Below are 25,044 nucleotides of genomic sequence, written 5' to 3' on the forward strand. Positions count from 1 at the left end.
TCTGCCAAAACAAATGATCTGCTTTGTTCAACCCAGTTCTCTCCAAAAATGGCTTAGTTAAAAGAAAAATCTGAACTTACTTATTTATTTCAAAAACTTTAGTGTTTTAAATTTAATTTAGAACATGTCATATTGTAAGAGATGAAGCTATTTTACCATGAGCATTTCATTCAATTTACTATAGGATCACAAGAAATTAACACAGGTAAGAGCATCTGAAGTTTTTGATTTGATATTGATTTACATGGCAAATGCAAATCATGTTTGGCTATTCTGAACTCAAATGCAGCCTTTAATTAGTAAGTGATAGAGAGAAACCAAAAACACATGAAGTCTCATTCATGGTACAAGTCATGGTTTAGCATTACATATGAACTTATTATACTGCATAAAAAGTAAACTATTGAGCTGGCAGTTGTTGTTATCACAATAGATGTCCTTACTCTGTCTAGCTCCAGTGTAAACTTCTGGTCCCATGATTGGTTGGAAATAGGCTTCCAGCTAGTTTGATCAACCACAGTATTATCCAGCTTCAGAACAGCACAGACTTCATCTGTAAATAAATCCACAAACTCAGATTAAAACTCTAAGAGGATTTGCCAAACACAAAACATGAGTGTTAGAACTTCTCTCAAAAACACTGCAAGGATCAATTACGTAATTGGGATTTTTAAAAAACACCAATATAAGATCCAAGGATTTTTAACCACCATTAAATATGAAGCCTATTTAAATTATTCCAGCACTCCAGGTCCTATTGTTGTCCTATAGAGAACTTGTACATCACTCTTACTGAAACTTCTATATATGGCTAGTTAACCTAACATCACTAGCTACCTTTTCAATCACCTTATTCTTGTTTAGCTACAGTTACTGATGGTGACAACTTCTGGAAAGCAGGAAGTGACTTGGAAAACAAATTCCACTGCTTTAGAATACCCAAGCTAAACCCCTCTTTGATTTTTGGGTCACAAGCCTTCCTCCCTATCAAAGCCACAGCAGCTCCTTTTTCATTTAAACTTACATGAAAGAAGAAAACAGCTGGCACCGGGACTTCCATAATGCTATATAATGTTACCACAGCAGCATCTCTGGAGAAATGTAATTTCCGAGTCCAATCCAACTTCATTAGGATTCTGAGCAGACTTACTTGGGACTGCGCTGCAGGTCTCCCTGGTCTTGGGACTGCGCTGCAGTTCTCCCTGCAACCAGCCGTTACTTTTTGGAGAAAGGGAGGCACTTAAACCGGTCTCTCTCTCAATTCATCACAGAGAGCATGATGGCATCAAAACTTGGAAATAGCTCAGAAACAACTTCCCTCCCTCCCCTTCCCTTCCTAGCCAAACCCACTTCAAATCAGATGAGGGCCTTCGGCTTACCCATCACTAGTTACCATATCATCTAGGACACCCCCAAGCCCTTCTGTAAGATTTAAATCTCTTACTACTACTTCGAACAGCACTGTTCAAACTACTCACTACTACAAAGTAGTCCCACATAAATATATGCACCTATTCGAAAACTTTTACTACTATTTGCTTTTGCCAAGATGCTTCATGAAAGCCTTTCTGAAAATATATCAATTTTTAAAAAGTAAAGATACTCAACTGGACAGATCATCTGTTTTCAGAAGATTCCGGCTACTCCCACTTTTGCTTTTACTAGTTCGGCTCATAAAAGATGATCTGGCTTCACTTGGACTCCATCCAGGAAGAGTAATGGATGTGGCTTTTGATCGACCAGGGACATTCTCCAAAATATCTTGGCAACCCATAAGTCTAACTTCCAAAGTACCTGAAAAAGGACAGCCTTCACTCAAATTCCTACTGAAACACTTCAGCCAATAAGAACATCTCATGAATGGTGGCAGTGCTGGTAGGTCAAAAATTATAAGATGGTCTAAAGCCTTTACATGCACAAGCTTTACTTTTTAACTAGGAAGGAAGATTACAATGAAAGGGCTGCTTCACATATTATCAGAGACAAACATTTTTTAAAAACTGCAAAACTTCCAAGAAACCATATGCCTTTCAAAAAAATGAAACTATGTATCAGGGTTTGCCATTTCTAACACACAGAGCATTGAAAAAAACAATTTAGGAACAATATGCAAATCCAAGATACAGACACTGTAAGTTATGTATTCTATTCTTGTGTGTGTGTGTGTGTATAAAGTGTGTGTTTGTGCAGCCAACTAGTTTTGCTACAAGTTCAGTTTAAAAACTAAATTCATTTTGGGAAACACAAGCTAACAGCTGTGCTAGAGCTTCTAATTTGGTTGTTTATTAAATAATTTAGTAAACAACATATTAGGAACACAGTTTTTATTCAACACCTGCTTCAAGTTAGCAAATAAAATCTGCAGGGATATATTTAAGATCTTCATTAAGCATACGAGATATCTTGGAACTTATTTCCTTTATGAAGTACTGCAATTACAGAAGCACATACAGATTGTCAAGAGGAACAACTGGACTATATAGTCTCAACTTTCATAACCCCTGTGCAGACGTTTATTCTTCTGGAATAGCGACTTAATTTCTTGTATTTAATTACTTTAATCTACAAAACTCATTAGCACAAGTAAATGGGAGATGCATTTTTATGCATTTCTGCTATCTGTTATTCTCTTCTCAGATTATTAATGAATCTTAATATTTTGTGGAAATCTCACCAGATTTTTTTTTAGTTTCATAGCAATTCAGCAGCCTTGAATGAAGACAACACAGATTTACCAATACTGTATCTGATGACTAGCCAGCAGGAGACCACTTAACATGAGGAATAACCGCGTAACATATTCAAATGTATTTGAAGCACATTATTACATCAATGATTCCAAACTGTCAGGTAAGGACCCACCAACAAATAACACAGCAACTTTTTGGTGGAGCACTAAACTGTTTGTAGTTTTCAATTTGTGGGGCCATGATCTGTAACAGTTACTTCATGTGGTGGTTCTCATTACAAATGTGTTTTGGGACTGTTGTGTTAAAATCTTAAGAGAGCCTCTTCTCAAAAATTTCTTCCATAAAAAAATAACATTTATAAATCAACGTTTAGAAAGTTAAGATAGGTCGGCAAATGAGACATGCATAATGGTACAATTAGTGCAAACAATTCTCCAAAGATTACTACCCATTTTAAGAAAACAACGATTACTGCAGTCAGTACTAATTTCCATTCATTCACATTCTGAAAGATACTTAAAAGTTAAAATAACAAGAGATGAAATTATTTCCATGTGTTTTAAATGGAGATTAAAAAAAAGAATTTTTGTATGAGTGATCACAAAGGAACACCTTAAAGACATGTATATTACTCCAACAAACCTGTTAAAGCTGCTGGTTTGGATAGTGTACTGTACTGATTCTGTGTAGATATCATGCTTTGCCGCGGACTTAATGTTGGCGATGACACAAGTGAAAGTTCTTCTATAATAATACTGCTTTTGGGATGGTTTTTAGGGAGTTCATTAAGTCTTTGTTCTAATGAATACTTTAAGAGGTCTAATTTTTGGCTTGATTCATTGAATCTTGCTTGAGCCTTGTTTAATAAAAAAGAAAGAATGAGTTAGGAAAAAAGTATTTAAATAAAACTTAAAATTTGTCTTAAATTACTTAAGTTCAGATAGATTTATCAAGTTAAAATTACTTCTGAGAGAGCTTTTCTGTCAGTAACTTTTCCAGATCCAAGTAACTTCATAACGTTTTTTGCTCCTTCTGCTACTGCGTACTCTATCCTAAAATGATGCCGCAATTCCTCCATTCGAAGCTCAAGTGGGCTTATCACAGGCTTTGCTAGAAAAAAAGCACACAGATATTTAATATGTACTAGTTCTTTCAACATTCAAAACTGCTGAACAGATTAACAGAAAAATGATAAAACAGAACTTGATAGCATAACTAACAAGTCAGGCCTTGACAAAGTTTCTTCTTTTTAATTATTGCTACCACAAAACCTAATCCTAACCTCATCACAATTTGACAATTTTATTAAAGCAATTACAGCACTGTAATAAGTAAATAACTATAGGGCTAGCCCTGGGTGTCATCGTCACAAAGTATTCTAAATAATTTGTATCCTGCAGATGAAGACCATATGTACGTTTCAATCAGTAAAGACTTCCATAGAAGTTATGTCTGAATTTCCTGGTTATGACCACACATTTTCTGTGCAACCATTCACATAGGGGAGCGCTAAGAATCATGTTATACTACCAAGCTCTACCTGCTAAATTAATTTCTAGTGTTAGATATGTACACTAACCTTATCAGTCTTTTAAAAGACAGATTGATATGTTTAGTGTAAAAATTAAAATATAAGCAAGTTTTAGAAACATATGAACTGAAACTGGTAATCTTTGCTGGTTATTTCCTCTCTTGCTTATATTGGGCAATAATATGGCTCAAGCCTTTAGCTACTTTCCCTTACTAAAAGTACAGCACTGAAACAGGGATTAGCAAGATTTCCAGATACTGCTGCTTCCACCCTGCATTTAAAGGTATGTGAAGTGAAAATGACTTAAGTATAAATATGAACTGAAACACTATCTATTCCCCTTCTCAGGAAAAAGCCTATCTACTAGCACTTCTAGAAATATGAAGATCTGGATTCGGTTTCGTTTTCTCAGCCATGCCGGACGCTCCTCTCGGCTGGTCCGGGAGGAAACAACCGGGCACCCTGACCGGGCGGCTGATCCGCAAGGATTAACCCCCAGGACTCCCAGGGAGGGAGCCAGGGTCCGGGACGCGGCGGGAAGAACTCCCCGAAATCAATGCGGGGGGGGGGGGGGAATTGCCCGTTTGTCCCTATGGAGGCCGGCAGATGTGCGCGGCGCCTCGAGTGCCGCCGGGCAACGAGAAACGGCAAGTAAAAGAAACAGGCGGAAGCCTGTAAACAAGCGAATCCCTTCTGTTCTACAAGCGTTTGTGAAGGAGAGGTTGATCTGAAGAAGACTCGCTCTTCCCCTTCGTTGAGTTCCAGAATTTTGTTGGCGCCCCCCCCCCCAAAATGGCAGCAAAGAAGCAAAGTCCCGCTCTCGGTAAGTCAATCTCGGCTACCTTGCAGAAGGGGGAGTCGCTCGAAGAGTTGGTGCGCAGGGCGGTGGTGGAAGCTATAAAACCCTTTGTTGACAAGCTGAACGAAACTGATCAAAGGGTGGGCTTAATTGAAAGCGAGGTGAAAACCATTAAGGCAGCAGCGGGGGGGGGGGCAGAAAAGTCTGCTCTGGAAAGTGCGTCACTTGTGAAGGCTACAAAAAAGGAGCTGAAGTTGGTGGAGAACCAGCTGATCGGGCTACAGGTGGAACGAACGCAGACAATTTTGCGTCTCCAAAACGTGAAAGAGGAGGAAAATGAGGATCTGTGGGATTTGGTCTCGGAACTACTGGCGACACCCGCGAGGACGACTAAAGAAGAGGTTAAAAGCGCCATTTTGGAGGTCCGTCGGGCTTCTTCAAAATATGCAACAAAGCGACAGTTGCCTCGTGAGATCATTATTGATTTTTCATCTAAAAAGATTCGGGACACCATCCTATATAACTCATACAATGTGGATTTGGACTTTATGGGTTTGAAAGTCAAGATTTTGAAGGACGTTCCATTTCTAGTCCGGAAACGGCGTTTTAAATATAAAAAGTTTGCAGCTCTTCTGAGGGACCATGGAATAAAGTACAAATGGTTATTCCCGGAAGGAATATGGTTCAGATATAAAGATCAGGCCTATAAGATATTATCAGAAGATCAACTAAAGGATTTTGAGAATAAAAACCCAGAACTCTGCTGCACCAAGAACGAAGAAAAGGAGGAGCCGGAGGGGGGGGGAGGAGGAGGAGAGTATCGCAACAGCAGTTGCACAGAGAGAATTGCGTCCGGGACCTAGAAGGGGGAGGAAAGTTTAATCAGAATTTGAAATGTTTATTCTCTGTATGATTAACCACTCCATCATTATTCTATGGAGCTATTTTTGTATTATGACAGTATGAAGGGAAACATTGAAGTGTAGTGTTTAGTGTTTGTAGTTCATTCCCCCCCCTTTTCTTTTTCCACCTCCCTTTGTCCCTTCCCTCTCCCCTTTCCTTGTGATAGTCTGGTGTAGTGTTTTGTAGTTATGAAAAATAAAAAAAATTTATAAAAAAAAAAATAGAAATATGAAGATCTGGGGAAACAAAATTTTTAAAAAGTCCCCCCGAGGTCTTTTTTCAATTTTTGAAAGGAAAAAATTGCATTTTGCATAGTTAAAGCAATAAAATAAGTATACGTTTGATAGGACATTAAGTACTGCATATATTTCAATCCTTCCCAAAAAATAAAAATAAAAGGAGGAAATGTGGCTTCAAAATTTCGAGATCCTACATCTCTATACTCTTCCTCAATGTTCAATCATATTGAAACAAATAGATGTATTGTTCATGCATGCAGTCCCATTCAAGATTCAGTTTAGAAAAAGCTCTACTTTTCACCATTATCAAAAGCCAATTCATTCGTTTGGACAGCCTGAAGAATTTGCATCCTTATAACTTCAATTTTTGTTTTGCTGTCCTGCAGCATCTGTTGAGCTGTTGCGAGAAGCTTTCTATCCTAGAGAGAGAGAGAGAGAGAGAGAGAGAGAGAGAGAGAGAGAGAGAGAGAGAGAGAGAGAGAGAGAGAGAGAGAGAGAGAGAGAGAGAGAGATTTTAAACATGTGAATACCTCTATGAGACCAAAAAACAGCAGTTCATGCTTTCTTTGCAGAATGTGAAACTTCTATATGAAAACCTCAAGGGACGTCAGTTGTTGCCAACAAGATTCAACTGTGGTTGATACTTCTCCCCTTCCATCCCAATCTTGACAAGGAACTCTTGTCCATACCTTACGCACAGGACACTGAACAATTTTTGACTCATTGCCACAACAAAGATAGAAGAGCCACCAGACTAAGCAGGACCATGGCTAAACTCATCACACTTGAAGAAAATAGCTATTGCCTTTCCCAGTACCAGGCTATCGGACCATTAATTATTCAGCCTTTAGTTTCTCTATTTTGCCCACATTCTCATTAGGATCCACTATAGTAGATTCATTTTTATGTATGGCATGGAAGCCAAATTAGACGGGCCCTACTGGATGAGGTCCCACTATACCAATCTCATGATCCTCTAAACAGCAATTGAAAAACTCTTCCACAAAGGAACCAGAGTTTCTTTCGAGGTTGGACAAAGCATACTCTTTATATGGTGCAAGTTGGTTGTCATTGAAAGCTGTATCTAGGAGCCTAGCAGATTCTGCTGTTTTGACCAATCTCTGCGCGGGAGTGAGGGGCATGAGGGCGGTCCTTCATCTCCAAGAGTTTAGTCCTCATTTGCTCCAGCCTATTCCCTAATAGAATCTTGCTTCACTGCTGGGAAAGATTTGAAGGAATTGATTAAATCTCTCTCAGTAGAATAGATAGATGGGGAATCCCCAGCCTTCAGCTCCAAATTGGTGGGAATGTGGAATATTACAGAATCTCATAATATAGTCATTCATGACACTTTGTCAAACTACAGAAGTCATTATCTTGTAATACAAGGTGCTTTAAAAGTACAAAACCATCACTTTCAACTGATTTATCAAAAAGGCCTACAGACAGGGCCAAACTACAAGTGACAAATGACACAGGTTGGACACTTGTCAGCTTCCCTCAAGTTTTTGATGGGAAATGTGGGCAGCTTGGCGGAATGTTGGACAAGTGACAGCTGAAAATTCCATTGGACAGCAGTTGGAAGACCAAGCTGCAAGACCTACATTTCCCATCAAAACTTGAGGGAAGCTGACAAGTGTCCAATCTGTGTCATTCGTCACTTGTAGCTTCGCCCTGAGGATCAAAAATGAATTACTCCTAATGGCTACACTGGCCAGATGCTATACTAATAGAGGTGTGTACATTGTTTGTCTTGTCCAAGGTGCTCTCATTCACTCAACCAAAAAGCACAGTGCTCTTTGAATGCAAGCTAGATAATAAGAGCATTTAACAGGATTTTCACAAGTCGCACCTTTGAAGAACCATTTGAATACATCTGGATCATATTCTCTGCTCCTTGTTTCACTTTCAGTTCTATATCCAACTGTTTTTTTAAGACCATCAACCTGTTATTTGTGGAAAACCGAGGATCACTGTTGGGTGTATCAGGGGTCCTGGGACAATCTGTGAATTACAGATAAATCAACCATATGATAAGCCAACAAATGATTTTCCAAATACACACACACACTTGCCACATTAAATAAACTGAAAGGAACAAAAAGACAAACAAAATTCCTTTTGTGAGCTGACTCTTAAAGCAAGTAGTGAAACTTAACATTACAGTTTATAATTACAGTTATGATGGCAATTCTTCTTTTGGTGTGACAACTTTTCAGTTTTTCAAATGGGGATTGTTTGATACAAATTAGAAAACACATGAAGTTGTGGTAGCTTGTATGAATTCTTGTCCACAAAAAAAATGTAACACTGTGAGTCAATTCCCTTTGTTTGAAGATCCAAAATGACAAAAACTCTTTCTTCAGCAGTTAAAGCAAGGAATAAGAGAAAGGTGTGTGCATTCTGATATTTCTGATCTGAAACAGTGCTAAAATTTACCCATTTCATTTTGCAAATACCTGAAACAATACAAGGCACTCCAGATATTTCAGGATTCCTGAAATTCAGTCTCCCCCCACCCCATCAGGATTGCTTCAGCTTCCACTCTTTTAAATGGGCAGTGGCCCCTGCATCCAACGACAAGGTCTATTCCTACTGAGACTCAACATTTCTGAAATCAAAATGATATTCCTGAAATGATATCCATACTCCCAAAATATTGTGAAAATAATAATCGTGTCCTTTCTGAAATTAGAAATGAAATTAAAACAACCAATATTTGAATGAGATCGTGGATAAAAAATAAGAATGTTACCTGCAACAATTTTCTTTGCAGAATATCGGTTCAGTGTGCCCCTTTATGAGATGCATGCTCACTATGGGTTCTTGCTTATATGAGAAATATATGCAAGATAGAGGGAAGGCCTGACACAGGATACGGGCTACCTCCTGCTTTAGATGGGGTTGCACTCCCTCAGAGGGGTCCATAGCTTGGGGGTGCTCCTGGATCCAGGTCTCTTGTTGGATGAAGAAATGGCAGCCACAGCCAGGGGTGCCTTTCACCAGCCTCAGCTGGTGAGCCAGCTGCAACTCTTCCTGGGCAGGAAAGATCTTGCCCAGTTTGGTGTGAGAGCCAGTTTTGTGTAGTGGTTAAGAGCATGGGACTCTAATCTGGAAAAGCAGGTTTGATTCCCCACTCCTCCGCTTGAAGCCAGTTGGGTGATCTTGGGTCAGTCACAGCTTCTAGGAACTCTCTCAGCCCCCCCCCCCCCACACCTCACAGGGTGATTATTGTTGTGTGGATAATAATAAAACACTTTGTAAACCGCTCTGAGTGGGTGTTATCCTGAAGGGCGGTATATAAATCAAATGTTGTTGCTGCTGCTATTATTTGTTATTATTATTTTGCCACTGTAGTACATGACCTAGATTAGACTGCTGCAACGCACTCTATGTGGGGCTGCCCTTGAAGACTGCTTCGTAGCCCTATTCAAGGTGCTAGTATTGACCTTTAAAACCATATACAGCACGGGCCCAACATATCTAAAGGACTGCCTTCTCCCATATGAACCTACCATTCACTCCAGTCAGTTTTGGAGGCCTTGCTTCAGGTGCTCCCCCCCATTATGAAACTACACATGTGGCAACCTGAGAAAGGGACTTCTTAGTCATGGCACTAAAACTTGGGAACTCCCTCCTCCAGGACATTTGTCTGTCCTCCTCTACAGCTGTTTTCCGTCAGCAGATGCAGACTTTTTTTTGTCATACCCCCAATGCCATTATTAGCCCTTCTCCCTGGTCTTTGTGTTGTGTGTTTGTGTTTTGAGTTGGTTTTAATGCTGTTTTAAATGTTGTTTAGTCAATCGCATAAGCTATTCACTTATGTTAGAAACAAAATGTTCTTATACAGTTTGGTTTTGATTCTCTTTAATAAAAGCTTTTCTCTGTGTTGATGGTTTTCTTTCCGTATGTGCAATTAAACAGGAGTCCAGTGGCACCTTGGATTCCTGTTTAATTTTGACACAGACTAATACTCTTACTCCCTTTGGAATAATAATCTAGACATGCGGAAACTTGGTGAACATAAATCATCAAAAGTTTTTATTGGAATAGAAATTCTATTAGTGACCAGTACATTTAAAAAAAAATGTTACTGAACACAGAATCACAGAGTTCAAAGGGGCCATACAGACCATCTAGTCCAACCCCCTGCCCAGTGCAGGATGAGCCTAAAGCATCCCTGACAAATATTCATCCAGCCTCTTCTTGAAAACTGCCAGTGAAGGGGAGCTCACCACCTCCCTAGGCAGCTGATTCCACCTTTGAACTACTCTGACCATGAAAAAGTTTTTCCTAATGTCCAGCCAGTACCTTTCTGCATGTAATTTAAGCCCATTGCTTCAAGTCCTACCCTCTGCTGCCAAGTGGAACAGCTCCTTGCCCTCCTCAAAATGACAGCCTTTCAAATATGTAAAGAGAGCAATCATGTCACCCCTCAATCTCCTCTTCTCCAAATTAAACATTCCCAAGGCCCTCAGCCTTTCCTTGTAGGGCTCAGTCTCCAGGCCCCTGGTCGTTCTCGTTCTTCTCTTCTGCATCCTCTCAATTTTCTCTGCATCCTTTTTGTAGTGAGGCCTCCAGAACTGCACACAGTACTCCAGGTGCAGCCTGACCAAGGCAGTATAGAGAGGGACTATGACCTCCTGCGATTTCAATGCAATGGCCCTTTTGATACAACCCAAGACTGAGTTTGTCTTTTTTGCCACTGCATCACACCGACTGCTCATATTTAGTTTACAGTCCACTCTTATTCCAAGATCTCTTTCCCATACACTACTACCCAGAAGTGTTTCCCCCTTCCTGTATTTGTGCTTCACATTTTTGTGGCCCAGATGTAATACTGTGCACTTATCTATGTTGAATTGCATCCTGTTCACAACCATCCACTTCTCCAGAGTATTCAGGTCTTGTTGAATTTTAACTCTATCTTCTTGGGTGTTTGCCACTCCTCCCAATTTGGTATCATCAGCAAATTTAATGAGTAGCCCATTTACCCCTTCATCCAGATCATTGATAAAAATATTGTATAGTACTGGGCCCCAAACCGAGCCCTGTGGCACCCCACTGGACACCTCCCTCCAATTTGGTGAAACACCACTGACCAGTTCCCTATCCACTGAACTGTCCTATAGTCCAGTCTGCAGTTTTCCAGTTTACCCATTAGAATGTCATGGGGAACTTTATCAAAAGCTTTACTGAAATCCAGGTAAACCACATCGACAGAGTTCCCACGATCCACTAAGCTCGTCACTCGATCAAAGAAGGAAACCAAGTTGGTCTGACAAGATCTGTTGGGGACAAAACCATGTTGACTTCCCTGGATCACTAAGTGGTCCTTCAGATGCTTACAGATCGATCCCTTTAAAATCTGCTCTAATATCTTCCCAGCAACAGAAGTCAAGACTGACCGGCCTGTAATTTCCTGGGTCATCCTTCTTCCCTTTCTTAAAGATTGGGATATTCGCTCTTCTCCAATCTTGTGGCACATCCCTAGTCCTCCAGGAGGCCTTGAAGATGATGGACAGAGGCTCTGCAAGTTCTCTAGAAAGTTCTTTGAACACTCTTGGGTGCACACCATCCAGCCCAGGGGATTTGTATTCATCCAGTGCAGCCAGGTGCCTCTCCACAACCTCTCTGTCAATGTCAACTAGCCCCCCAGGTGTCCTTTCGTGTCTACTACCATCTCTAGACGGGCTCAAGTTCTTTAGGGAGAAAACAGAGGGGGGAAAAGTCATTATGCCTGTCTGCTTTTTCTGTCCTCCATTAGAGGTTCTCTTTCCACTCCCTACAGCGGTCCAATTGCCTCTTTTACCTTGTGTTTGCTTCATACATATCTGCAGAAGTTTTTCTTATTGTAGCGAGCCTCCCTAGACAGACCTAGCTCATACTAAGCTTTGGCTTCTCTGATGGCTGATCTGCAGTACGTAGTAACCCTCATATATTCCTCTTTAGAGGTCTGTCCTTCTCTCCATTTCCTGAACATTTCCTTTTTCTCCCTTAGCTTATTCTGGAGCTCTCTGTTCATCCACATCGGCTTCTTGGATTCCTTACCATGTTTCCGTCTTGCTGGGATAGTGAGGGCTTGAGCTTGCAAAAGCTCATGTTTGAGAAGAGCCCACCCTTCACTCGCTCCTTTCCCTTCCAGCACACTCCCCCACAGAATGACTCTCATCAAGCCTCTTGAGTTCACTGAAGTCGGCCCTATGAAAATCTAACCTATGGTCTGGCTACGAACTTCCTTGGCCCTCCACAGCAACTAGAATACTAGGAGGACATGGTCACTTTCCCCTAATTCTTCCCTGTTAGTTAATATTAAGTCTAGTATGGCCAAGCCCCTTGTAGCTTCTTCCACCATTTGAAAAAGGAAGTTATTGGCCACGCAGGTCAGGAAATTGTGTGAGTCTTGTCGCTTTGCTGAGCTTGTCTGCCAGCATACATCGAGGAAGTTGAAGTCACCCATAATTATAAGGTTCTGATATCTGGATACTCTACCAATCTGTTCAAGGAGGGCAGCATCCATTTCCTCTCCCTGGTCAGGCAGTCTGTAGCAGACTTCAACAACAATACCTTTTGTCCTTCCTCCCCTTATTTCCACCCATATACTTTCCACAGGGCTGTCAACCACATTCTCCACAACTTGTTGACAATCAAGCCCTCTCCTCACATACAATGCCACTCTGCCTTCTCTTCTACCCTTCCGGTTTTTCTTGAACAACTTGTACCCATCCACTACCACATTCCAGTCATGGGAATCATCCCACCAAATCTCAGTAATTCCTACTATATCTATACAGAAGCTGGTACTTTTATAAAGGAACTGGACACATCTTGTAGATGGTATTATATTTTTGATGTATAAAACCTAGAACTAGTTTTGGGAATTTTTAAAATTTTTATTTATTTATTTATAGTCCACCTTTCTAACTGAGACCCAAGACAGATTGCTCAGTGCAAGTGAATACAATATAATCAACAGCAAGGCCACGGTCAACAGTTAGGACATTCAATGAAAAGAAACAATCGGATATAGTAGTAGAAAATTAGAAAACGAGCATAAAGCCAAACACAGAAATGAAACATTTCTTAAACAAAACATAACTAACTAACATAGCATATTTAACAATTCGGAAGCTACTCAATAGTAGCATATCTGCCTCAGCAGATGGTACCCATGTCAAAGTCTCTAGTCTGTGTCCCTCACTAAGATTATCTCAAGCTATTTCTTATGACATAGTCATATAAGCGGAGTAGAAAGCCCTCCTAAATAATTCAGTTTTGTATAGCTTGCAAAGCCCTGACTTGGAGATCCCAGGCAAGCCCGATCTTGGAAGCCAGGCAGGGTTTGCCTTGGTTAGTAATTGGATAGAAGACCTTCAAGAAAGACCAGTGTCTCTAATGCAGAGGCAGGCAATGGCAAATCACCTGTTAGTCTTTTGCCTTGAAAACTGCAGCATGGGTCACTGGAAGTCAGCTATAACTTGATGGCACTCTCTGTCACCACAGTTTGCGGAAAGCCAGGAGAAAACAGGGTTAACATACCTGTAACTTATGTTCATCGAGTTCTTCTGTGCTGACACACATGGGACTGCGCAGGCGCAGGCCAGCCGCCGGAGAATTTTCTAGAGCTTCCAAGGCTCCGAAGGGGCCGTTTGTCGCGCGCCTCAGCGACCGTCTTCCCGCCCAAACGGTCACGTGATCCTACAGCGACCAACGGCCCCTTCCCTCAGTTCTCCTTTGCCGCCGCTTGACCAACACACTTCAGCCATAACACCTTAAAAACACCAATATCCGTTACAGCCATCACAGTATTGTGCATTGGAGTTCACAGCGGGGTAGGAGGGAGGGTTGTGTGTCAGCACAGAAGAACTCGATGAACATAAGTTACAGGTATGTTAACCCTGTTTTCATCTTCGTTCTTCTGTGCCTCCACACATGGGAGTGTACCAAGCTTCACACAATAAGGAAGGCGGGGGTGAAGTCCAACACAATTTTATTGAACAAACAAGAACAACAATAAATAGATATGCATATATACATCTATGTAAAAAAACTGTGTAAGGACACATAAATATTCAATATTTACATATATACACACCCCCAGGTACATATATACACACTTTCACTCAAGGGTACCCAGCAGGTACGCCAAGAAAGTCATTCCAAAACTCCCTCAGGAAAAAAGGGAGTGTAAGACAGCCTTGGCCACAGATACATCCTGCTCCGCATTGACATCAACGGCGTAATGCCTGACAAAGGTGTCTGCAGAGGACCATGTGGCTGCTTTACAAATGTTAACCAGGGGCACCCCCCTGAGGAGTGCCGAAGAGGATGCTTGGGACCGCGTGGAGTGGGCTCTGACATGGAGCGGGCAAGCCACCCCTGCCAGGGAATAGGCCTTGCTAATGGCCGTCACAATCCACCTAGACAGGGTCTGCGAGGAAGCCCTGTTACCCTTGTCCTTGGCCCCAAAACATACAAACAGGTGAGGACAGGTGCGGAATCCCTTCGTCCTATCAAGGTAATAGGCTAGGGCCCTCTTCAAGTCTAGGGAATGGAGGGCCTTTTCCCCCTTAGAGGAAGGCTGAGGAAAGAATGCAGGCAGTGAAATATCCTGCGAGAGGTGGAAGGCGGACACCACCTTGGGCAGGAACCCAAGGCAGGGACGCAGGACCACCTTGTTGGGATGAAACACAAGAAAGGGAGGGTCAGACCGCAGTGCAGACAGCTCACTGACCCTTCTGGCCGATGTGACGGCCACCAAGAATGCTACCTTGTAGGATAGCATATCCAAGGGGCATGTAGCCATAGGTTCAAATGGAGGCAACATGAGACGTGAGAGCACCAAGGACAGCGACCACTGAGGCACTGGCGCTGATACAGGTGGGTAAAGATTGTACATGCCCTTAAGGAACTGGCGGGATTGTGGGTGAGAAAACACCGTAGCACCCTCAACTCGGGTGTGAGCAGCTGATATCGCTGCCAGGTGGACCTTGAGGGAGGAAGCCTTCAAGCCCAGGCCACGCAAGTGGCACAAATACTCGAACACAACCCCCAAGGGACTGTTGTCAGGCACCACTCCTCTGGCAAGTGCCCAGAGCTCAAACCTGCGCCACTTGGCCGCATAAGCGCGCCTAGTGGATGGCCGACGAGCATTCAGGAGGACCCTCTGTACCTCGTCAGTAAAGCCTATCGGGGAGGAACGATCCGCCAAGCCGTTAGGTGCAGCTTCCTGGGATCGTGGTGGACCAGGCTCCCGTTTAGGAGAAGGTCTTGCCGAGGGGGCAGACTCACATACGTCCGTTGGGACATCTGCAGGAGCTTCGGGAACCAAACCTGCCGTGGCCAGAAGGGGGCCACTAGGATGCAGTCCGTCCCGTCCTCCTCTATCTTGCACAGGACCCTGGGAATCAAGGGGAATGGAGGAAACATGTAGTGCAAGCCCTGCGTCCACGTAAACCGGAAGGCATCCCCAATAGAGAGGGGGTCGCTCCCTGCCCTGGAACAGAACGTGTGGGCCTTGGTGGTCGCCGCAGTGGCGAACACGTCTATCACTGGATGACCCCACATCCGGAAGATCGGCCCAATGCACTCTCCGTTCAGTTCCCACTCGTGGTCTAGTAAAGGGGCCCTGCTGAGGGCATCTGCCCGGGCATTGTCTGACCCAGCCACGTGTATAGCACGGAGCGACACGCCGTTCTTGATAGCCCACTGCCAAGTGAGTGTGGCTTCCCGGCACAGGGCCATGGACACTGTGCCCCCCTGCTGATTCACGTAGTACATGGCAGTCGTGTTGTCCGTCTGCACCAAGACATGACGATTTCTCAGCAGTGCTGTAAGAGACACAAGTGCGAAACGAATGGCCCTTAGTTCAAGCACATTGATATGGAGGGTCTTTTCCCTGTCAGACCAGACATCTTGCACCGACACATCACCACAGTAAGCCCCCCATCCCAACAGAGAGGCATCAGTGGTAACCGTGATGTCATGGTGTTGATACCCGAAAGGGGTCCCTCTAAACAAGTTGTCATCAGACAGCCACCAGTCCAAGGAGGAGAGGATGACCCTCGGGATAGAGAATTTGAGGGACGGAGGGTGCAGTAGAGCATCATACCTCCGCACAAACCAGTTCTGGAGAGGGCGCATACGCAGCCTAGCGAAAGGCACCACAGAGGTGGCCGCTGCCATATGCCCTAGTAAGCACTGGATAGTGCGCACAGACTGGAACCGGTTCCTTTAAAACATGGACACTAGACCCCTTAGGGACCGAGCCCTCTCCAAGGGGAGCAGGGCCTTACCCTCTACAGAGTCTAAAAGCGCACCAATGTAGGACACCTTGCAGCTGGGCACCAGCTTGGATTTCTCCAAGTTCACCAGGAGCCCCAGGCGTTGGCAAGTGCTAAGTACCAAGCCAATGTCCTGCACCAGCCTAGACTCTGATTCAGCCACGATGAGCCAGTCATCGAGGTACGGAAAGATGGTACAGCCTTCTTCCCGTAGGAAGGAAACCACAGGGGCCACACATTTAGTGAACACTCGTGGGGCAGTGGACAGGCCAAAGGGGAGCACCTTATACCGGAAAACCCTATGCCGGTAAACAAAACTCAGGTACTTCCTGTGCTCCTCCCGTATGCCCACGTGAAAGTATGCGTCTTTTAAGTCAAGAACCGCAAACCAATCCCCTTGCTTCAGTAAGGCGATCACCGCCGCCAACGTAACCATTTTGAACTTGGTCACCTTGAGGAAGGCATTAAGGCCCCTCAGATCTAAAATGGGACGTAAACCCCCATCCTTCTTAGGGACCAGGAAGAACCTAGAGAAGAAACCCTTTACAGAGTCCTCATAGGGCAATTCTTCCACAGCACCCTTGGCCAAGAGCGACACGATCTCCGCATCCAGCTCGGCCATAGTGTTATTGACAGCTGTCAGGGGTGAACTGCATCTAGGCAGCTCAACGAACTCCAGCCCGTATCCCAGTTCAACAATAGTTAAGACCCATGAGTCAGATATTATTGACTCCCACTCAGAGAGGAGTGGACTAAGTCTGTCCGAAAAGTTCGGGGATACGGCTGGCGCGACCCGTCAGTACTGCCTCCCGGCGCCCTGCTGATCTTTCTGCTGGGCCGGTTGCTGTGCCTGACGAGGCTTGAAGGGCCGACGCCTCCTCTGCTGTTGTGCGGGAGGGTAAGGCCGCTGCTGGTAGGCAGGATACTGATGGTAGCCCGGCCGCTGCTGTTGGTATCTGCCCTGGTAGTGGTAAGGGCCAGACCTGGGAGCGTACCGTGACCTGGAGGAGGGCTTGTCCGCTGGAGCCAGACCCAAAGACCGCGCCGTCTGCCGGTCCTCCTTCTTTTTCTTCAGGGTCTCGTCGGTCGATTTGGAGAACAGCGAGTCCCCCTCAAATGGCATGCTCTCCACCCTGGAACGTACCTCTTGGGACAGGGCCGTAGACCGCAACCAGGAGTGGCGCCTGAGGACCACCGCCGACGCCATACCTCTAGCAGCAGTGTCAGCAGCGTGGCTCCCAGCGTTCATCTGCTGCTTAGACAGCCTCACAGCCTCTGTCTGCAGCAGGGACACCACAGCCTTCTGCTCAGGAGGGAGGTCTCGTGTATAGGATGCCAACTTCTCCCAGAGGTACAGCTGGTACCCTGCCATGATGGTCTGATAGTTGGCAATCCTCAGACCCAGGGAAGAAACAATGTACTGGCGTCTGCCCATGGCATCCAGCTTCTTGCCCTCCTTATCGGCAGGCACCGAGGAGTGACCCGATCGCCTGGGGTTGAACTCCTCTGTGACCAAGGAGGAAGGTGGAGGGTGTTTCACCAGCGCCGGCCAGGTACCCTGCTTGATTTTGTAGAGCTGCTCAATCCTCTTGGATGTTGGAGGCTGATCACAGGGCACCTGCCATACCTTCTCCACGATTTCCTCAATACCCTCGAGCATGGGGAAGCCAACGTACGCCGGGTTGTCTCCGTAAATGCGTTTGAGGAGCTTGTCCTTGGTCTGGGGAACTGCCGAGGAGATGTCCATCTCGAGAGCCTTGGCCATCCTTGCCATCTGGTCGGCGTAGATGCGGAGGTCCTCGAATGGCGAGTCCGCCGATGGCACTAGCTCCTCAGCCGGCGATGGTTCGGACCAGGACTCCGACTGGTAGCCGCCAAAGCTCTCCACATCCTCCTCATCGGAACCGAGCTGGGATTCCGGAACCTGGAGCGGAGGGGGAGCCCACGCCGACCTCGATGTCGAAGGCCTCGGTTCCGACACGGAGAAGCCCGCAGGTGCCCCCTCCCATTGGCAACGGTATGGCGAGGGGAGGTAGGAAGCCTGCCGATGCCGGGACGCAGTGGACCGGACTGATCGGACACTGTCCCCGGAACCATGCCGCTCACGACCGACCGGAGGTGGAGACGGACGGGCAGGCGACGGACGGCTCCGACGAGGAGACGGGCTCGGTTCCAGCCTCGGCGACCGAAGGGGAAGCGATGGCCGGCTCCGACGGTGCGGGCTCGGCTCCGGCCCCGACGAGAATTCCGCGGGCACCGTCTCGAAGGCCATCGGATCCGGCACAGGAACGGTGATGTCTTCTGGCTCCGGGGAGCCCAGGTGAGGGGAAGGCGTGTGAGGAAGCACGATGACCTCCTCCTGAGGAGCGGGACGCGGCGACCGATGATGCTTGGTCTTCTTCTTCTTCTTCGCTGGTTCCGAAGAAGACCTCGGAACCGACGCGCTCCTCACCTTCGAAGGGGACCTCGGCTTCGACCTCTTAGGCTTCATCGGAACCGATCCGGACGTCGGTTCCGACCGGGGACTCGGTACCAGGATCCTCGGTTCCGACGTAGGTCTCGGATCCGACCTGGTAGATGACGCGCTACGGGGCGGCCGCACCGGTCCCTGCGCTGGAGAGGCCGCTCTCGACGCCGAGGTACTCGGGGGACGCGGTTTCGACCCCGACCTCGCGGAGGCCACTGAGCCAGCTCTGGAATGCCGTTCGGCAGAGGGGCTTGGGCCGGCCTTGGAGGAGGGCAACGGAGCGCCTCCGGACATGACCTTCTGCCACAGGGAGGAATTCAGTCGGGCCTTGCGCTCCTGCCGGGCCTTGCTGGTGAAACCCTGGCAAATTTTACAGGCCGTCACATTATGGGTCTCCCCCAAACAGAACAGGCACAGTTCATGGCCATCGGTCTTGGCCATTTTCGTGTGGCATTGGAGGCAATGCTTGAAGAGAGCCTTTGAGGCCATCTTCAGGGGCACGCGAAAGGAAGGTCAAAAACAGTCCGAGTCAAATTACCGAGTCCACAACAAAGTCCAAAACGAGATCCGAAGAACGGACCTTTGGACACTTACCGTGAAGGGTCCTTCTCCTCTGAGGAAAGGAGGACATCTTGGGTGATTCCCACCATCCAATCAGGGAGGCAGGAACTAACTTTCTTCCTCTTCCTGTCTAGCCTGTGGGACCACCCTCTCTTCAGTTCAGGTGACTCCACAAAGCAGTAACATTGAATTTATCATTCAGCAACTGTTAATACTGAGAGAAAAAAACACCTGTTGCATTAACATGTACTGTAAATAAAGCATAACCCGGAGGAGGTATAAGAATGAGGCAGCAGGGTAGAGAAGGACGGAGACCCGGGGAGGGCAAGATGTCCTCCTTTCCTCAGAGGAGAAGGACCCTTCACGGTAAGTGTCCAAAGGTCCGTTCTCCCTCTGAGGCGGAGGACATCTTGGGTGCTCCCAAAGCAGTTTCCAGTTTCTGGGTGGGATGTGGTCTTCGTCCATGATCATGCACTGCAGTACTTTTCCACTACAGTCGGTGTCCGCTGAATCATATAGATTCGATTTGTAGCATCTTAATAAGGTCAAGACTGACAAACTTGTAGCCTTCTTCTACAAAAGTGTTCCCGTGTAACGCTGCACTGGTAGTAGCATTGCTCAAAGAGTGAGCTGGTATTCCACAAGGAACCTCTGCGAAAAGAGTTTTTAGGAGTTTCGATAGTGTATGTTTTGCTATTGGCACCTACTGCTGCTGAAGACATTTTCTTCCCTAAACTGAGATGAGATATATTTAAGAACAGTAAGACTGACTTTCTAATTTGCACTATTCGGAGCAGAGGCCTTAATCCTCCTTCTGACATCTAGGTTGTGTCAGAGCCTCTCCCTCGTCTATTTAGGGTACAAGTATAAATATGGTAGCCTTATCTCTTGCAAACTATGCAGTTTGGAATACGGTTTTGGAAGACAGCACGAGGCATCACCTTACTATTGGGAAAGATACAGAGTTCAGGTCTGACTAAATCTTCTGTCAGACGCGACCATAATAAGGAAGATAGTCTTCATTCTCAGCCTTCTCAGGGGAACATCCTTGACTGGTTCAAATGGATGCTTGGTCAGGGCTGTGTAAAATGTCTACTGAGTGAGGGCTTCCCAATAAGAGTGGTAAATTCTGAGCATAAACTGTTTTCTGAATGCTAGGAGAGTGTTGGTCACCTCTCAGAAACATCCCCATCTTAGGAAGGCGTTCCTTTCTATTTCCACACGGTTAAGCAGAGTAAGTCTAAATGAGGGAGCCAAATTGGTCCCTGCTGTAACTTGACCGAAGAGGTGGAAATATCACCATCTGTTGGAGGGTGGAAAGGCATGGTCTGTTACTAGTAAGGGTAGTAATACATAGAGGAGGCCTAATGGCCACTGCAATGTCAGGGCATCTGCTTGTGAGTAGAACAAATCTTGTCATGTACCCCGGTAGTTGATGGCTGTGTTGGGGCGCACACAGGTTCATGAGGTGTTGTGAAGTGCAATGTTATGAGATGTTTCTTAAGGGACTATTCCCATTGTCCCCTCAGCCAGTCTGCCCGGGCATTGGATATGCCTTTGATGTGTACAGTTCTGATTGAAGCTAGATGACCATCCTCCCAGGTAAGTATCCTTGCTGCCACCTGTGTCACTTCAAGGTCTTGAATATATTTTGTCTGCAACCTTGTCCATACAGAGCTCTGAACTGGAGCAGGGCCAGACAAATTGCTCCCCTTCCTACATCATTGATAGGGAGACATGCCTAACCTGATTCTTACACCTGTAAATATTTGTTGTTCTCGAGGGATCATGAATCTTTTGCTTTGTATTGGGTTGGTGACCTTAGCTCAGATGGGTTTTGATCTGAAGTGGTATCTGAATGGGAAGATCTGTCTTCTCCATGATCTGTTGTTAATGAGATCTAAGAAAGGTCTGAAGTGGTCTTGCCTATAGACGACCCCAAAGGTATTGCATTGTAGGTAGCAACTAGCAACCCATCAGTTTCAGTAGTGTTGTGAGAAGTGATTATGCACTCTGATGACAGTCTCAGTCAGCAGTTTGGTCTTCCTGACCTTTTCTTTGGCGAGGGATAGAAAAAACCCTTTTGGTGACTGTGATCTAACCCAGGTGTTCAAGCTTGTAGGGACTGAATGGTGAATTGAGTGTTGTGGTGAGATTTTCTCTTGAACCGATCAGGAGATCATCTGGGTACAAGTGAACATGAATACCCCCTGTCTCTGAAACATATGATGAGGTTGATCATGAATTTTGTAAATACTCTCGGTGTGACGGACAGGCCAAAACAGGATGGCTCAGAACTGCCAATTTTTATTTTTAATTTTTTTTTTTTTAAACATAAAATCTTAGATGATTTTGATGGGCTGTCAGAATTGGTACATGGAGGTATGTCTCTGTGAGATCTGTAGATGTCATGTGTTCTTCTGATTGATTAGTCACTGCGACTGAGCCCAGAGTCTCCACTCAGAAGTGATATAATTTGATAAACTTGTTCAAAAAACTTGAGGTCTAATAACACCCTCCAGTCCCTATTCTTTTTAGGGACTGAGAAGAAGATTGAGTAGACCCCTTTCTGGAGGGCAGCTTTCAAATTGTATGGAATAGCCTTGTGAGACTATGTGTAAGGCCTGCCTGCTTGTCAACCTAAGCTTGATGGTAAAGAGTAGTTGGCCTCTCACGGGACAGCTAGCAAGTTCTGTCTTAGAGATCTGGGTATTAAGGTTGATCTCTTTCCCCGTGTGGAGAACTGTCTGTTTGATCTTGGGAAAAGGTAAGCATTATCCCCACAATACAGCTGGAGAGCTGGGACTGAGAGGACTGGTTTATCCAAGACCATATGGAAAGTTCATGGCAGCCGTGAGAAGTAAACCTGCAGAGGACTGCATCACTGTTCAGTTATTTAACCGCTATACTACAAGTGTGGTCTTAAAAAGACCCCCCTTATTAAAGGGTTGCCTAGATTAACCTCAGGATGGCCATTTGGAATCTTGTCTGGACCTTAGTAGTGCGTGTTATGAATAAAAGGCTGAGGTCCAATGGATCTCCTCTCAGATTGTTTGAGTGTTTTTGGCAACACATTCTTCTGTCCTAGGTCTCAATCTAGATCTTTCCCAGGGCACCCCCAAATAGCTTGTCTCTCTGAAAGAGGTAAGCCAGGATGATATTTTTAGAGTGTGAATCTGCTGGCCATGCTCTTACTCAAGTGTGCCAGCTTGTCACTGCTGTCAAGACCATAATCCTAGAAGAAAAAGGTAAATGTATCCAGGATGATGTCTGCCTTGAAGGTATTGACCCTTACATTTCTGTTTGCCCATTCAATGGGGGCAGCTATTGTTGTATAGGAGGAGTTGGATCAGTTTCCAGATCCATACTTCTGACACTCTTGAGGCAATAGAGACAATAGCTGTAGCCTTAATAGCCATGGTCATGGCCTCGTGAGCTCTTGTTAGCATGGCCTCTCTCTTCTTGTCTAAGTGGTCTCTGACTGATCCTTACCCATCTTCTGACCAGAGCCCAGATGACTGAAGAGTAGCCACTGGAGGTTCCATCGCAGGTACCTGCAACAACTCATAGCAAAGAAAGGTAGTAAGTACAGTTTTTTGGGGGGACCAAGTTTGAGGATTATTAATTGGCTTATGGTGTAGAACACTCAGCCTTGAACCTTCTCCACAAATATTCTGGAAATGGGAGGACCTTTTCTGAGGAACCTTCACGAGGAAGTGACTCGTTTCCCTGGGCTGGATTTGGTATTCCCAGTCTAAGGGTCCTACTCCCCCAAGGCTAATTTTTACAGCTCTAAGGCTGAGAATGTCTTAGGTGTAAATTCTGGTAGACCTCAGATTCTGACAGCTGGACTGACTGCTCTGGTAGGGATATTTCTTCCTTTGCCACATCTGAAGGAATTCATCCTTCTCCCTGTCATTACAAACTCTATCTGAGGGTGATCCCCCTGCTCCGTGGGGATCCCTGACTGATAAACGTTGCAAACTGCCTTATTCTGACTCAGACCATCGGTCAGTGTTATCTCCTCAGACTGGCAGCAGGTCACCAGGGTCTCAGAAAGAGGTTTTTCTCCTCATCTACCTAAACTCTTAAACTGGAGTTAATGGGGAACAAACCTGGATCTTTTGCATACAAAGCAGAAGCTCTTCCACAGAGCTACAGCCTTACTCATGGAGGGAGGAGGAGGTAGACACCACACCACTATTTCCTCTCTCCTGGTTAGTCTTAAGAGTTAAAAGGTTCAAAGACACCGGCAAAATTGCGCCCTTTATACATTACCCATCTGACAGGGAAAGGCAGGGCTAGATCCTGTTGTAAAAGCAGGGCTAAATCCAAAGGGGAAAGGCCTGCTGTAAAATCTCCAGCCAGGAGATTGGCATGGGCACATTCACATGGGGCCAGGGCTGAGGAGATTCCTGGAATCTTTATAGGGCCAAGGTGCTTCTGACTGGTAAAGTAACAGGATTTTCTCCCTCACAGCCAGTCTAATTGTTGACAGGAATTCTGGAGGTATAACACGCTCGGGGGAACACTTACGTGGCCCTCCTGGGCTTGTCGGCTGGAGCTCTGGGTGTCTGGATTATGTTTCAGCCGTGTTTCTCCTGCCAGGAGATTGGCAAGTGCGTTGCGTTGTTTCCCGCCAAAATTGAGCTCCAGCAGGTGGCGCTGTTCTCAGCTGGCTGGCTGAGGCACGCTGTTTGAACAAGCTCCCTCTGTGGAAGAGGGGGCTGTTGAGAGGCCTGCGTCTCTTCCAAGGCCATTTCCTTGCCGGGGAACACAACACAGCCTCAGAGGCATGTTGGTGCCGGCTGGGCCTGTTCCCGCCATCGGTAGGACGGCACTCCATGGGAACAGCCCATATTCTCCTTGCCAGGGAACCCATACAGCCTCAGAGGCATGCTGGTGCTGGCTGGGCCTGTTCCCGCCACCGGAAGGATGGCTCTCCGTGGGAACAGCCCAAATTCTTCTCCATGAAGCTTTCCTCAGAGTCCGATGACTCTCTAGAGACCATCTCTTCCTCTTCTTTTCTTTCTTTGGCAAGAGGAGTAAAAGAAGAGGAAATGGGAGGAGAGTAAGGTAATGAAGCAAGTAAGGAGTAAGGTAAAGAATGATTTGAGGAAGAAGAAAGATAAATAAGAGATAAAGAGAAAAAAAGGCAGCAGAGCTAGTCTGCTGCAGAACTGCTCTCCCTGGAGGCAGGAACAGAACTGAAGAGAGGGTGGTCCCACAGGCTAGACAGGAAGAGGAAGAAAGTTAGTTCCTGCCTCCCTGATTGGATGGTGGGAATCACCCAAGATGTCCTCCGCCTCAGAGGGAGAATAGTCGAGGTCACGAAGTCCGAAGTCAAAAGCCAAGCAATCAGTCAGAATAAAGCACGAAGCACAAAAAAGCACAGAGCAACGAAGCTCACGTTCTCTCCAAGCGGCGGCAAGAAGAGAACTGAGGGAAGGGGCCGTTGGTCGCTGTAGGATCACGTGACCGTTTGGGCGGGAAGACGGTCGCTGAGGCGCGCGACAAACGGCCCCTTCGGAGCCTTGGAAGCTCTAGAAAATTCTCCGGCGGCTGGCCTGC

General features: G+C 45.7%; 1 protein-coding gene across 2 annotated transcripts in view; it reads right to left on the reverse strand.

Moving 5' to 3' along the window:
* Positions 1 to 25,044, reverse strand: part of PKN2 (protein kinase N2) — a 73,099-nt gene that overhangs the window by 14,989 nt on the left and 33,066 nt on the right. For both annotated transcript variants that reach the window (XM_054979624.1, XM_054979623.1), the window contains 6 exons: positions 8,015 to 8,166; positions 6,464 to 6,581; positions 3,655 to 3,800; positions 3,333 to 3,546; positions 1,609 to 1,794; positions 444 to 553 (listed from right to left, as the gene is read on the reverse strand). In XM_054979624.1, the coding sequence (XP_054835599.1) occupies positions 444 to 553; positions 1,609 to 1,794; positions 3,333 to 3,546; positions 3,655 to 3,800; positions 6,464 to 6,581; positions 8,015 to 8,166 (926 nt within the window). The remainder of the gene's footprint in view (positions 1 to 443; positions 554 to 1,608; positions 1,795 to 3,332; positions 3,547 to 3,654; positions 3,801 to 6,463; positions 6,582 to 8,014; positions 8,167 to 25,044) is intronic.

Source organism: Eublepharis macularius, chromosome 5 (genome assembly GCF_028583425.1).
Source record: "Eublepharis macularius isolate TG4126 chromosome 5, MPM_Emac_v1.0, whole genome shotgun sequence".
Lineage (NCBI taxonomy): Eukaryota > Metazoa > Chordata > Lepidosauria > Squamata > Eublepharidae > Eublepharis > Eublepharis macularius.